We start from the raw sequence: 14,148 nt of genomic DNA, 5'->3' as shown, positions 1-14,148 counted from the left end.
ACTTTATTTATAATTATCTTCTAGGGTACCCCAAACTTTGTTAGGCCAGCCACTCACTATCAGGTAAACTCACAGGATTAGTCAACAACAGGTGCAGGTGCCGTACCCCCCCCCCCCCCCAAAAAAAAAAAAAAAAAAAAAAAAAAAAAAAAATCTAAAATGTCCCCAAACCCATCATGTACCAATCTTTGTATCTTATTCTGTACCAAATTTTTGTGTATTTCATGTAAATAAATGCTATAGCTTTGAGCTATGAAACTGTTAATAATAATAATAATTTATTAAACTATGAACAGGAACCAGTGTGCAGCCAGTGTGTACCTGACATACGTGCTGGAGATGCTAAGATCATACAAACTACCCCGATCAACTGAAACACAGAACATTGTTTGATATGTATAGCACATTGCATAACTACAATAGTTATCAGGCGTTCATACAAAGTTTACATGTTAAAGGGACCGGACCGCACGTTACACTCTGAAATGAATCCAGACAGCGGTGCGGCTGTAGCACGTTTGAATGCACTAATTCCCCATGAATCAATAAAAAGTGATGCAACGCAACGTTTGGTATCTGGATGGATGACTATCTGACCAATCGCGTAATTTTGAATTTTCCTGGTCCCACGGGGTTAGGTTAATTTGAGGAGGCGGGTAGCTTGTCGCTGAATGGCGGTATAAAAGCCCCACTTAAACCACAGAGACGTTATACCTCTAAATTAGTTCAAGCTGAGAGTTTCATATCAAACTCCTACTCTGAAAGTAACTGCTACTGTAAGCCTAACATAATTATGATACCCCCTGTAGATATTAAGGTTGCTGCATCTTCAATTAATTATGACTCTTACTAGTCATCAAGAGAATCAGGAGTAGAGAATCATCTTCCTTGTTAATTTATTAATGTTTCAGTAATTGATATGAATTCACCTCTATAGAGCAGCGGTTCTCAACCTTTTTTTGCGCCCTCGCACCCCTTGGGTGCCCGGGGTTAATATCACAAACCCCCGCCACCGACATAATGAGTACCGGGTACCCATACATACCTAGGTTGATGTTGAGACTACTTATAAGTTCTAAACACACTCACAGAACCTTTTGGAAAAAATCCAGTACTTCGAGGTCGAAATTCAGTAGCTTTTTGGACTGTGTTGCACTGATGAGCTGTCAAAATTTGCTTTTGTTATACTTTTGTCCGCCATCACACATTTTTTTTTTTTCGCGTACCCCCAGGGGTACCCGAACCCCCGGGTTGAGAATCGCTGCTATAGAGTAAGGACATTTTGGTATGTTATTAATGCAGCAGTGGCACTTAACATTGCTGATGTGTGGGTGTGTGGGTGCTATAAAGTGACATATTATAGAAATTCAGTAGCTTTTTGGACTGTGTCGCACTGATGAGCTGTCAAAATTTGCTTTTGTTATACTTTTGTCCGCCATTACACATTTTTTTTTTTCGCGTACCCCCAGGGGTACCCGTACCTCCGGGTTGAGAATCGCTGCTATAGAGTAAGGAAATTTTGGTATGTTAATAATGCAGCAGTGGCACTTAACATTGCTGATGTGTGGGTGCTATAAAGTGACATAGCTCATGTTATTATTACAAGTGACACTCCTATCAAATAACATAGAAGAAGCTCCTACCGGAGTAGATGTTAATAGGTTCATATACTCGTAGGTTAATTTAGATGAGGGAATGGTCCTTCTGGTCGTCTGTGTCGTAGCATGCCCATGCTGTAGTATGTCCCTCACCAGATTGCCAATAAGAGACACAATACTTCTCATTTAGATGCTGGGTTCAACACAAGAACACTATAAGGAACCCGTTACAATTAATAGACATTAAATTCATTTAGGTGGGCATCGAACACAAGACCTTCTGCATGGCAAGCAACGACCATCTTTAAAATTTGGCTTTAATAGAGGCAATTTCCCTGTATTACAGGACTTATAAGTTTCATGAAACGGGGCCCAGATGATAGATATAATATTGACAGAAAGAGATACAGTATAAAGGATTAGGTCATAAATAAAGGTAAAGTAATCCCTCACCAGATTGCCAATAAGAGACACAATACTTCTCATTTAGATGCTGGGTTCAACACAAGAACACTATAAGGAACCCGTTACAATAGACATTAAATTCATTTAGGTGGGCATCGAACACAAGACCTTCTGCACGGCAAGCAAGAGCGTTACCACTGGGCTTTAGTGCACCAATCACAGGTACATGTAGAATGTATAGATACACATACGTAACTACTTTTTAATAGTCAGTTTTTAACGTTTTCATACATGATTTTATTTCATGTGGTGTTGGTATAAAACGCGTACGCGTACCTATACCTAACCTAAGGTATCTACTCTAGAGGTATTCCACGCAGTATATTGCATACTACTGGATGGCAAGCAAGAGCGTTACCACTGGGCTTTAGTGCACCAATCACAGGTACATGTAGAATGTAGATACACATACGTAACTACTGTTTACAAGTCAGCTCTTAATGTTTTCATACATGATTTTATTTCATGTGGTGTTGGTACAAAACGCGTACGCGTACCTATACTTAACCTAAGGTATCTACTGTAGAGGTATTCCACCAAGTATTTTGCATACTAGTGGTACCTACTCTACATACATAGTATAGCACGTACGTATGTAGATAGATACAATTCTTCTTGTTGACTTTTTGATCGTAAATCCATGTTGGTTGTCGAATATGAGGGGTGATAAAATGGGTGATATCTTATCGTATATAATACTTTCGAACACTTTAGGGATGGTTGATATTTTTGCTATTGGCCTATAGTTTTCTACATTGGACTTATCGCCCCCTTTGGGAATAGGTATAACATAGGACGTCTTCCATGATTTCGGAAAGACGCCAAGGGAAAGTGACCAATTGAATAATTCGTGCAAAGGGTATGAAAATGCATTAGCACAGTTTTTGAGAACTATAGGGGGCACATTATCAGGGCCAGAAGTGCAGTCTTGTTTTAATTTGTTAAGGGATGAGGATATATGTTTTCTTTCAATGTATATTCCTGACAATGGAGTAATTAAACTGTTCGCGTATTTGAATTGTGGCGAGGCTAGGTATTCCGAAGAGTACGCATTGGAAAATTTTAGGGCAAACAGTTCTGCTATCTCCTCAGGATCGGTTGAAGATTTATCCTTATATACCATGTTATGAGATGAAGAATCATCTTCTTTTCTTTTACCGAGTGTGAGATGCCAAAAATTTCTGGGGTTACTTTTTAGATCAGTTTCTGTTTTTTTAATATAATTGCTATAGTCCAATAATGATTTTTGTCTACACTGCTTTCTTAATAAAAAAAAAAAAAAAGTTACAATGTTGTCGTGTTTTAGGGTGATGTCAATCGACCATAGACAGGGTTGATGTAGCGTCAGAAAGGATAGTTGATAGCTTACCCCGGCTGCAATGTTGGGATCTTTGAACTGAGGATTGTAGAGACCTGTCCATGCGTTGAGTTGTATGATAGACACTACCAGGTAGAGGAGGGCGAATACCATTGTGTTTAGAAGCTCCTGGAATATACAAATTAAAATGGTCAAAAACTTATTTTTGCAATAGTTTTGACAGAGGGAATCGTCCCAAAAACGAAGAGAAAAGGAGGACAAGGCAGCTGTTTCCAGAACAAACCATATCTTCTGTTTAGGAAAAAGTTCGCCTCAGGATGGAATCGAACCAGCTTCCTCCCGAGCTAATTAGGCTGGATGGTTTCAACTTTTGATTGTGATCTTAGTTATAAGTAGTAAAATTAGAAAATTTTCCTTTTGGAATTTTCCCTGTTCTGAAGCTCGTTTCCCTTCTTTTGAAGTGATAACGCCTGTATTAAATCAGAGGAAAAAGACGGGAAACGAGGTTCAGAAGAGGGAAAATGCTTAAAGGAAAATACCTACAACTTGGTTTCACTTACAGAGAACACCCAATTGACGGGGAAGTTCAACGCTTCTCGTACTGAGAGGAAGTAGATGAACACCCAGATAGCGGTAGCTATGAATGCAATGATAACTATGAACAGGAACCAATGTGTACCTGACATACGTGCTGGGGATGCTAAGATCATACAAACTACGCCGATCAACTGAAACACAGAACATTGTTTGATATGTATAGCACGTTGCATAACTACAATAGTTATCAGGCGTTAATTTAAACTATGAACAGGAACCAATGTGTACCTGACATAGGTAATTACGTGCTGGAGATGCTAAGATCATACAAACTACCCCGATCAACTGAAACACAGAACATTGTTTGATATGTATAGCACATTGCATAACTACAATAGTTATCAGGCGTTCATACAAAGTTTACTTGTTAAAGGGACCGGACCGCACGTTACACTCTGAAATGAATCCAGACAGCGCACAGCGGTGCGGCTGTAGCACGTTTGAATGCACTAATTCCCCATGAATCAATAACAAGCTGGACCCGTCCCTCCGGGAATTTTTTAGCCCGTAGTTTATTCGATCGTGGTTAAAGAATACCTATGTTACCCTATGTACCTACCTAATTTGGCTTGTAATTTTGAACATAAGATATTGATATTAATTTTATCAAAAGCTGAGCTGTAATCGGTCTGACAGCAGTCAAATTGTAGTCCTTGTTCTAGGATATAATTTACATGTTGTACAAAAGATAAAAGATTAGAAGTTGTTGACTTTTTGATCGTAAATCCATGTTGGTTGTCGAATATGAGGGGTGATAAAATGGGTGATATCTTATCGTATATAATACTTTCCAAAACTTTAGGGATGGTTGATATTTTTGCTATTGGCCTATAGTTTTCTACATTGGACTTATCGCCTCCTTTGGGAATAGGTATAACATAGGACGTCTTCCATGTTTTCGGAAAGACGCCAAGGGAAAGTGACCAATTGAATAATTCGTGCAAAGGGTATGAAAATGCATTAGCACAGTTTTTGAGAACTATAGGGGGCACATTATCAGGGCCAGAAGTGCAGTCTTGTTTTAATTTGTTAAGGGATGAGGATATATGTTTTCTTTCAATGTATATTCCTGACAATGGAGTAATTAAACTGTTCGCGTATTTGAATTGTGGCGAGGCTAGGTATTCCGAAGAGTACGCATTGGAAAATTTTAGGGCAAACAGTTCTGCTATCTCCTCAGGATCGGTTGAAGATTTATCCTTATATACCATGTTATGAGATGAAGAATCATCTTCTTTTCTTTTACCGAGTGTGAGATGCCAAAACTTTCTGGGGTTACTTTTTAGATCAGTTTCTGTTTTTTTAATATAATTGCTATAGTCCAATAATGATTTTTGTCTACACTGCTTTCTTAATTTATTGAAATTTGTTTTGTGTTCGTCTGATTTATTTATTTTGTATAATTTGTGAGCAATCTTTTTATCAAAAATGAGATTTTTCAGCTCAGGGCTTACCCAGGTTGGAAAAAGGCTTGCCTTATGCTCTCGAACTGGAATATGTTTTTGTAAGATGTCGTTTATTTTATCATAGAAATAAGATAATGCGTCATTTATTGATTGAAAGTCACTAAGGTGAGACTTCCAATCAATACTATTAATTTCGTTAGAAATAGCAAGATAGTTTCCCTTTTTATAATCAAATGAGTAATTTATGGAGTTTTTGATTTCTGCATTGTGACATTTAGGTTTACGATTAGGGTACTTAATATCTATTGCCAAAGGAGGATGGTAGTTATCAGGATGAATTAAGAGGGTATCCTTAGCCTTATCAACAACAATATGATATTTGTGGGGATCATATTGCTAGTACTTTTTCATAGTAAAGACAAGTTTTGTAAAGTATTGTCAATCTCAATAGTATTGATAGTTATCGGGCGGTAGGTACCTTACACAATCATTAGTAATGTCATTATTTCCAAGTAATGATGATGAAAAATCAGAAAATCCGGAATTCCATCATTAGTAATGACATTACTAATGATCATGTAAGGTACCTTTTATGAGCATATAAGTGAAGTCTTATAGGTACCTTACACAATCATTAGTAATGTCATTATTTCCAAGTAATGATGATGAAAAATCAGAAAATCCGGAAATCCATCATTAGTAATGACATTACTAATGATCATGTAAGGTACCTTTTATGAGCATGCTTTAGATTTAGAACAGTAGAAACAGATTTAGAACAGAATTTTCAACGCATACACTTATTGTACTACAGGTGATTCCAAGTTTTTACTTTCTGCAGTTACATAGTTATGTATATGTGTATTGCATATTGCTGGGATGAAAGTATTCTACTTTTTTTTTGATTTTGAAAAATATTAAGTAGCTAATAGGTACTCTCGTAAGACACATAGATAGGTATTTCTGCATCCCAGTAAAAATTACTTAAAAATTACTTTCTACTTTATACGAGCTCAAGTAGGTACAAATATTCGAATATTTCTTTATCCCACAGATTATGTATTTACCTTCGTGAATTCATCAACTTTACAAGTGATTTGGATATATGTAAGTAGTAATTATTTCAATATTTAAATACCAAATAATTTACTTTGCACATTATTACATGTTTCAGGCTCATTTCAAATACCTACCCAGCGTATTACAATACTTCAAATATTCAGTTACTATATTTTCATTTGATCATTTCACTTTCTCATAAGGTTTATGTTTAATGTCAGTTGATCAACATGAAATATTGAGCATTACTCATTCCGTTTGATTACCGTAATGTTTTCAATGAATTTCAACCCAAGCAAGAGAAGATATCACTTCACCGCTTTATGGAATTGGAGTTGTTTTTACCGGTAGATATTTGTGTTTTTATATCGCGGTAGATATGTTTTAATGTCTCTTGTATGTGATAAATATTTAGGTATTTATACGACATTAATTAAGATTTAAATTCAGTCGAACAAACGAACCGGTACTAGGCCAGAAGTTTAAACTTGGAAGATGGAGCAGGGGTTCCCTAATGTGATGTTTTATGGAGATGTTTCTTTTTTTAAGCACAAACGGTTTATTAACGAAAGCCTCTTCTCTTCTTTGATCGAACGGGGGACCACTCTTCATCCCCACCAGGATACTTCATCCTCGTATCCGAGGAGACTCTCTCCCGAAATAAATCGGGAGCGAGCCCCCCGCGGCGGATACACATGCTTGCTGCCCTCATGATTGCAATTGTAATTCTGGCTGTCTGGCTCTCAACCAGCGAACCAGCCCAGGGTTGCCTCCATCTTATTGAAAGCCTAGGCCTCCATCTTATTGAAAGCCTAGGCCTCCATCTTATTGAAAGCCTAGGCCTCCATCTTATTGAAAGCCTAGGTATTTAGTCTCTTTAGGTATTCATATGAATGTCATACTCATATTTGTCATACTTACATATGTATATGCAGGGTCGTATCCAGGATTTTGTTCTTTTTCTTCACAAGAAAAAAATCAACATTTACAAACAAATTTATGTCTAGTAAATACTTGCACTTCCTCTCATGGTGATTCCAATTTGGAAATATGATTCATTCTATGCAAGATGCAAGATGTAAGTAAGAGATAATAACATATACCTATGTACCTACCTACATAAGTTAAGAGTTAATAGGAGAGGATATAATGTTGCATGCAATGCTGGTATTTTAGGCGTATTCATTTCCCCATGATTATTATTGTTACAGTGAATATGAATAGCACAATAGTTTAATATTATTATCCTAAGAAGTATATCATTTTAAGTAAAATATCATCGCTTAGGACAAAACAGAAAATGGGTATGTATAATTTTTTGTTGATTTAACGTTTAACATGACTGTACGAGTATTACAGCTAAGGTGTTTAGTGAAGGGGGCTTTTATCTTCCATTCGGTGACAAGCTACCCGGCCTACCTCATCCAATCCAAGTTGGCCCGGGAAAAGTCAGCAGATGATCACTCACTCACCCATCCAGATAATAACCACGCACAAGGTTGCTTAACTTTAGTGTTCCATGGGTTCCGTGACTGGCTGTTGCGGGGCCCACTCAGCCTCGTGAGGAAAATGAGTAGCTATGACATATAAATGCGCATAGCGACCGCGGCCAACATGATGGTAGGTAAACATTGGATGTTAGGATGATTGAGATATTGGGAAAAATCCTACAATGCTGCAGTGAGCACCAAAGTTGTGATATAATAGCACAAAAAAACTGCATTCAGATTAGATTTAGAGTTAGCATAGGCGGGCCACAGAGTTTGAGGTGACACGTTGGTCAGTCCGATAAAGACCATCACCTTAGTAACCTTATTATTCTAGAGGTGAGTACTGGAATTCATCTGGTTCTAAATATAACTGTATAAACTACACTTAGGTGACGTGCTATGCTATACCGGTAGAGTATATTGGAGTGGTTCTATAAGTTCTATAATAGTTCTAAATACCTACCTACTTAGTTCTAAATACCAAGGCGCATTGACCTGATGGGCCAGTGACATCCTGATTGATGCCAAGTAGATCACACGACACACAATTCTAATAGGTATTCTATAGAAGTTTTGTTCTATTATACTTTCTTTATTGTTACTTTATCGTTTTTCGAGATATCTACCTACCTACTTATTCATTAGAATAGAATAATAATTATTATTTATCTATCAATTATTATATTGATTTTTTATCGATAGAAATCATCAAATGGAGTTGGAGACAATAGAAAGTTAAGCAGACCAACCCATTGCAGCTTCTAGAGCTATGTTGAATGCACGTACTAGTTACTATGTTATGAGCTATGTTGAATGCACGTACTAGTTCCTGACTGATCATTAAGGTTAAGTAACCTAGTGCTTGTTTGGTATTAAGACGGTCAGAGCATTTTTCAGCAATATTTCTCCTCTCTCTCTCTCTCTCTCTCCATGAACGCCGTTGTTTTCTTATACCTAATTTTGTTGGATGTGTTATGAAGTTATGATCTTATGATAAGTAGGTAGGTAATGTAAGTAGTCATTGTAATAATATTATCAGAGCAACATACCTACGCGTGCTATGCAATTTGAGAAGTGACAATGCAAAAAACGACAGAGTGTTATATCATTATGTTGTAGATAAGAAAATAACAAGATAATTATAAGTGAAGAAGAAGAAGAAGAAGAAGAAGAAGAAGAAGAAGAAGAAGAAGAAGAAAAAGGGGAGAACAAGAACTATAATAAACCAATATAAATCCCTACTTATTAAAAATCTGAATTAGTTTTGGGAATATTTCCAAAATATTGTTCTCTCCATTTCCCAATGCCCACCCGCATACGAAGTTGTCTTGGTCAATGGTCATGGGTAGGAACATTATATTCTAACAGATGACGCATATCTTAGAATACTAATATTATTATAGGATGACCTCTACCTCTTAGTGCGTATCAGCATGGTTCTTGGCTACTTGCCGGAGGTCCCCGGGTTCAATTCCCGACAGAGTCAAAGTTCCAGCTCAACTATGTGAGCTTGTGAAGACAATGTGAAGACTGTAGGCAGCCTAGTTAGCGTCTGCCTTATACCTAAGCGTTTGGTCACTCATTCAATTTCCGCCCTTTGCAAACTTTACCCTAAACTTATCTGTTTCGTTCTCGGACCGACTGGCTTTCTCCTGTCCTGTCCCTCCTTCTCTCTTCGAATTCATATTGTACTTTCAGGTACCTACAGCGAACCTAATGCTATCGATCATATCTTAGATTAAATTCCTACATAGGTAGGTAATTATTATGTCTGTGATAATCTGAACGCATGTAGGGCTGAATATTGTTCGTACATAGGTTTTTGTATGTACCTATAGAGATTAGTTACAGGTATAGATACATACATGTTGTTGTTTTAGCGGCTTTAGCTTTCGCCGAATGGCAATAGCAGAATAAAGATATCTTTTTTGTATCTGCCATACACCGGGGTGATGGTCTCTAGCTCTAGCCATGTTAAAGTGGCTGGCTCGTCCTGAACCGCAGTCAACCATCGTGAGGACTTGTGCTTGGTCTTTAAAAGCAGAGAGAACCCTTTGGAAACTGCCAGCTAGCTAGGCTGGTTAGGGTTAGCTGTTCTCCTCCCTGTTTATAGTCCCACAGCCAGACGCTAGTCTACTCTCTGTTTAACGTCCCCTAGCCAGACAAACCTAATGCTACATACATAGATACATACATTGACAGGTCTGATAGATAGATATCAACGATACGTAGTTTGTTATCGTTTTTGCCTTATTAGCTTCATATCCATGGCAAGTTCAAGTTTCACTTTCCATCTAAATATGGCAAAGTCAACAAAACGAAACCGAATGCATACCATTCTATAGTCACCAGTGTCTAGAGCAGGTAGGTACCTATCTACATGGTACCTAGCCTATAAACAGAATTTCGTTTTTTCCCCCGACATTTGTAGCCAAAACCAAATGTCAGCCCAAAAGCGATCACCCTAGGGCTGATTGAGAGGCTGACGAAAAACGCCGACCCCGTCTGAACTTGGGAAAGGCGAAGATTCGTAGAAGCTTAACCCGAATTTTAGGGCTGTTTGCCCCTACACCTATGTAAGTTTCAGACTGGGCGTTTTGTGTGCGGAGTTAAGGTGGTTCCTAACTGAACTCGAAGATCTGGGCTATCTTCAGTAGCTTCCAGTGATTTATTATAATAAAACCAGCTTAACTCCGCACACAAAACGCCCACTCTGAAACTTACATAGGTGTAGGGGCAAACAGCCCTAAAATTCGGGTTAAGCTTCTACAAATCTTGAATCTGGGGACTTGAACCACCAACCTCCAGATTCGAAGTCCACCGTGGATCAGTCGTCGTAAGTGAAATCGCTGAGGACAGTATTGATTTCATCTTGACGAGACTGGTTCTAATTTCAATTCCGAGTAAAAAACGACGCAACATAACTTTCTTTCAAGAAATTACTCTTGAGTCTTGATAACGTGTTTACCTGCCTGCAAAGTGCATAATTACCTAAAGGTATTAGAAGTGCATACTGTACATACCTATAGGTCTGTATGTAATATTAATATGTACCTATCTATGTACAACTACATATGTACTTTATTTCTTTCTTTATTTAATTAATAGGTAACTATCTAACTATCAAGAAGTGAGAGGTGGTAATTGTGTGCAGCTAACTCTTACAGCTTGAAACATAACGTTAAGTTGTTAATTTATGGTAAATAGATCAATTATGTGACCAATAGGTACCCCATGTTTTATATGGCTGACGTGACATTGGATTGCGGAAAGTAAACATATCCAGAGGGACATTCCAAAAGGAATAATTTTCACTTTACAGTTAGCACTTTGTACCGATCACAACGCACAGGTAGGTACCTATTACAGAGGAAAACATTCCATGTCTGGGTTTTTAATACCATTAGGGTTACAGGGTCGAGTATGTTAATAATATTTATGTGTTCAGGTTTTCCAACCAAGTTTCTCGCCTGGTCATTGCATACTTTCTAATTTGAATTTCACCGGCAAAATATTTAACGGTGGCATATTGCATGAGACTCTAATCAGGGTTTAAATTACGTGAGTCCGCAATCAGGGTCTAAACTCGAATACTCACTCATTCTCCAATGATGTGTAGGTAAGGAAAAAAGGGGACATTATTTATGGAATAAGTCTCTGGTGTTCTATTCAGTGCAATAAAAATGGACGCGGCACACAAGGGATAATAATGTTCTTTATTTGGACCATTGTCTCAAAATAGTATCGACTTACCAACTGGAGTAGTTTGACAATCCCAGGAACTGTTTTGAAATAGGTGACGTTGATTTCGATCCAGGAGAACAAGTAGGAAGCATTGTGCGATGGTTTGCTAGACTCGTGATGAGACGAGGGCACGGTGATGGAAGTCTCAATGGCCATTTTGAGGAAGCAAACGGCCTGATGGTGTGTTCACAGGAAATCGACGGTGGCGCCTCGAGTTGGGGGTTAAAAAGTCAGGAGCGTTCAAAAAACTTTCTGATTATTTTGAAATTTTCGAGAAACACTTTAGAAAACAGTTTTTGTTAGTTTGATGATGGTTCTGAAAACGGTGTAATGGTGTTTTATTACAGTTCAATTTTATTGAACACAAATCCAAGTTGTTTTAACTGTTACAGGTGTACACTTATTGGAGTTCCAAGTGATTTTGTTCAATCTGAATATATATTACGTTATTGATTTATTTAGTTTCCAAATTTCTGGTGGGTACATCACTCTCAAGAGCATACCAAAGGTAATTTGGGAACCTACCTACCTAGGTACTTTTTCTAAGTATTTGTACGAGCCCTAATTATTTGTACATTATTTGTAAAGATTTAACTTCTCCGAAAGTACTAAATTAGGGTTAGTCCGGTTTGTTTCTTAGCCATTTCTTTATGCCTAAAAAAAACTTATGGATACCCTAACTTTAGTACTACAGAATTAGTTACATAGTGAGTCAATGAAGGAAGTCAGGTGAAAGTGTAAGTCAGAATCACCTATGCACCTTTCTTATATGTAGATAATAATATTTTAGTGGTACCTACTTGTACCCAAAAAAGTAACTATTTATTATTTCATTTTGTTTACAATAGGAATAATAAATTATGCAATTCTTAATTTAGGAGTAAGGTACCCTTCAGTTGGTAGGTTGGTACAAAAAATTCACACCATAGAAATACAAGGAAATAAAGCATACCTAGTTAAAAATTAAAATTATACGAGTAAATTCTTTCACTTTACACTGAAATATTCCCACTTAAAAAATAAATAAAAAAAAAATCTCAGCTCGTTAAAGATAAATAAGAAATGCTACCCATTTCTAAAAATAAAAATTCAAAAAATAAATAAAATAATATAAAAAAACTTATTCTACAATAAGTTTATGATTAGGTACGTTCACGTGATTTTAAAACAAATAAAAATAAAATTAATTAAATAATAAAAACCAAAGTGTGTATTTTTTACCCTTATTTCTTAGAGATTGTGTTATCAGAGATGTTATCACGACTGATAGTGAAATGTAAGTGCGTAAAACGTAAAATACCTACGTAGTGCGAGTAAAAGAGAAGTTGTGGTGAATAATGAATGAAGAGGTGGTAGTATATCCTCGGTGGTACGAGCTGGAATTTGAATCAATGAATGAAATACGAAGGAGTAAAGTATAGTAGATTCTACAGCAGTGGTTTACAACCTGGGGTAAACCCAGTGGTTCAGTGAATTGTAGAACCACTCATCGAGATGAAATCGAATGAATTTTTTTCCTTTAGGTGTAGACCTAAACATTTTAAATACAACCCAATAAATATTGAGCCATGCCTGGTGTGGGTAATGTGTCGTGTTTTATAGACAGTAAAGCACAACTGGAGTACCGGATGACATGTTTTAGTGTCCGGAACTATGGTGCACTTGATTCTGTCCAAATATCACAGTCAGGAAGTAGTTTACACGATACACGTTAGGACATACGTGAGTAATTGCAGGACGGACGGACGGACGGACGAATTGGTGGATAAAGTTTCATGGTTTTGAATTTGACAAACCAATCATTTAACGAGAATGACATTTTTGAACTGTCAACAATCAGCACATACTTAAAAAGTATCGGGTAAGGCCTGCCTTTCACTATCACACTAGACCTGAGTCAGGTCTACCTGATAGTGAGATGCTAGCCTAAACCCATTAAAGCGGTTCTTTTGGAGTTGTAGGTATGACTGTATGAATGTAGAAATAATGTGTATAGGTATGACTGCATTCAAATTAATTTCCACTGATCATACCTACAGTTCCAAATCTACAGCTCCTTAACAGTCTGAGCAGTAATAACACTGCAGGTAGATACCTACGGGAAACGGAAACCGAATCCTGGTAGTTCCCATGATTTTTTACTTTTTTTTCTTCAAATCCAACTTGATGTAAAATTATTCACTAGAGTGTTCACGAATTCAATCCGCCCCGGGCGGGAATCGAACCCGCGGCCTAGCGCTTACAAGGCAGACGCGCTACCAACTAAGCTAACTAGGCTGGCTAAGTGAAGTGAAGTGAAGTAGTTAGTACGTAAACATTTTAAATACAACCCAATAAATATTGAGCCATGCCTGGTGTGGGTAATGTGTCGTGTTTTATAGACAGTAAAGCACAACCGGAGTACCGGATGACATGTTTTAGTGTCCGGAACTATGGTGCACTTGATTCTGTCCAAATATCACAGTCAGGAA

At 37.4% G+C, this 14,148-nt stretch overlaps 1 protein-coding gene across 1 annotated transcript; it reads right to left on the bottom strand.

Moving 5' to 3' along the window:
- Window positions 1–1,683: 1,683 nt before the first annotated feature.
- LOC103506812 lies at window positions 1,684–12,861 on the bottom strand. The gene is made up of 5 exons (XM_026821787.1): window positions 12,630–12,861; window positions 11,687–11,993; window positions 3,942–4,109; window positions 3,352–3,549; window positions 1,684–1,746 (listed from the first exon to the last, which is right to left on the bottom strand). Exons 2-5 carry the CDS (start codon window positions 11,831–11,833, stop codon window positions 1,684–1,686), a joined length of 576 nt encoding a protein of 191 aa, XP_026677588.1. The 5' UTR covers window positions 11,834–11,993; window positions 12,630–12,861.
- Between the last annotated feature and the right edge of the window lie 1,287 nt (window positions 12,862–14,148).

Source organism: Diaphorina citri, unplaced genomic scaffold (genome assembly GCF_000475195.1).
Source record: "Diaphorina citri unplaced genomic scaffold, Diaci psyllid genome assembly version 1.1 scaffold264, whole genome shotgun sequence".
NCBI classification, from domain to species: Eukaryota; Metazoa; Arthropoda; class Insecta; order Hemiptera; family Psyllidae; genus Diaphorina; species Diaphorina citri.
Note: the sequence above shows the minus strand (reverse complement) of the source record. Positions and strands in the feature narration are given on the sequence as shown.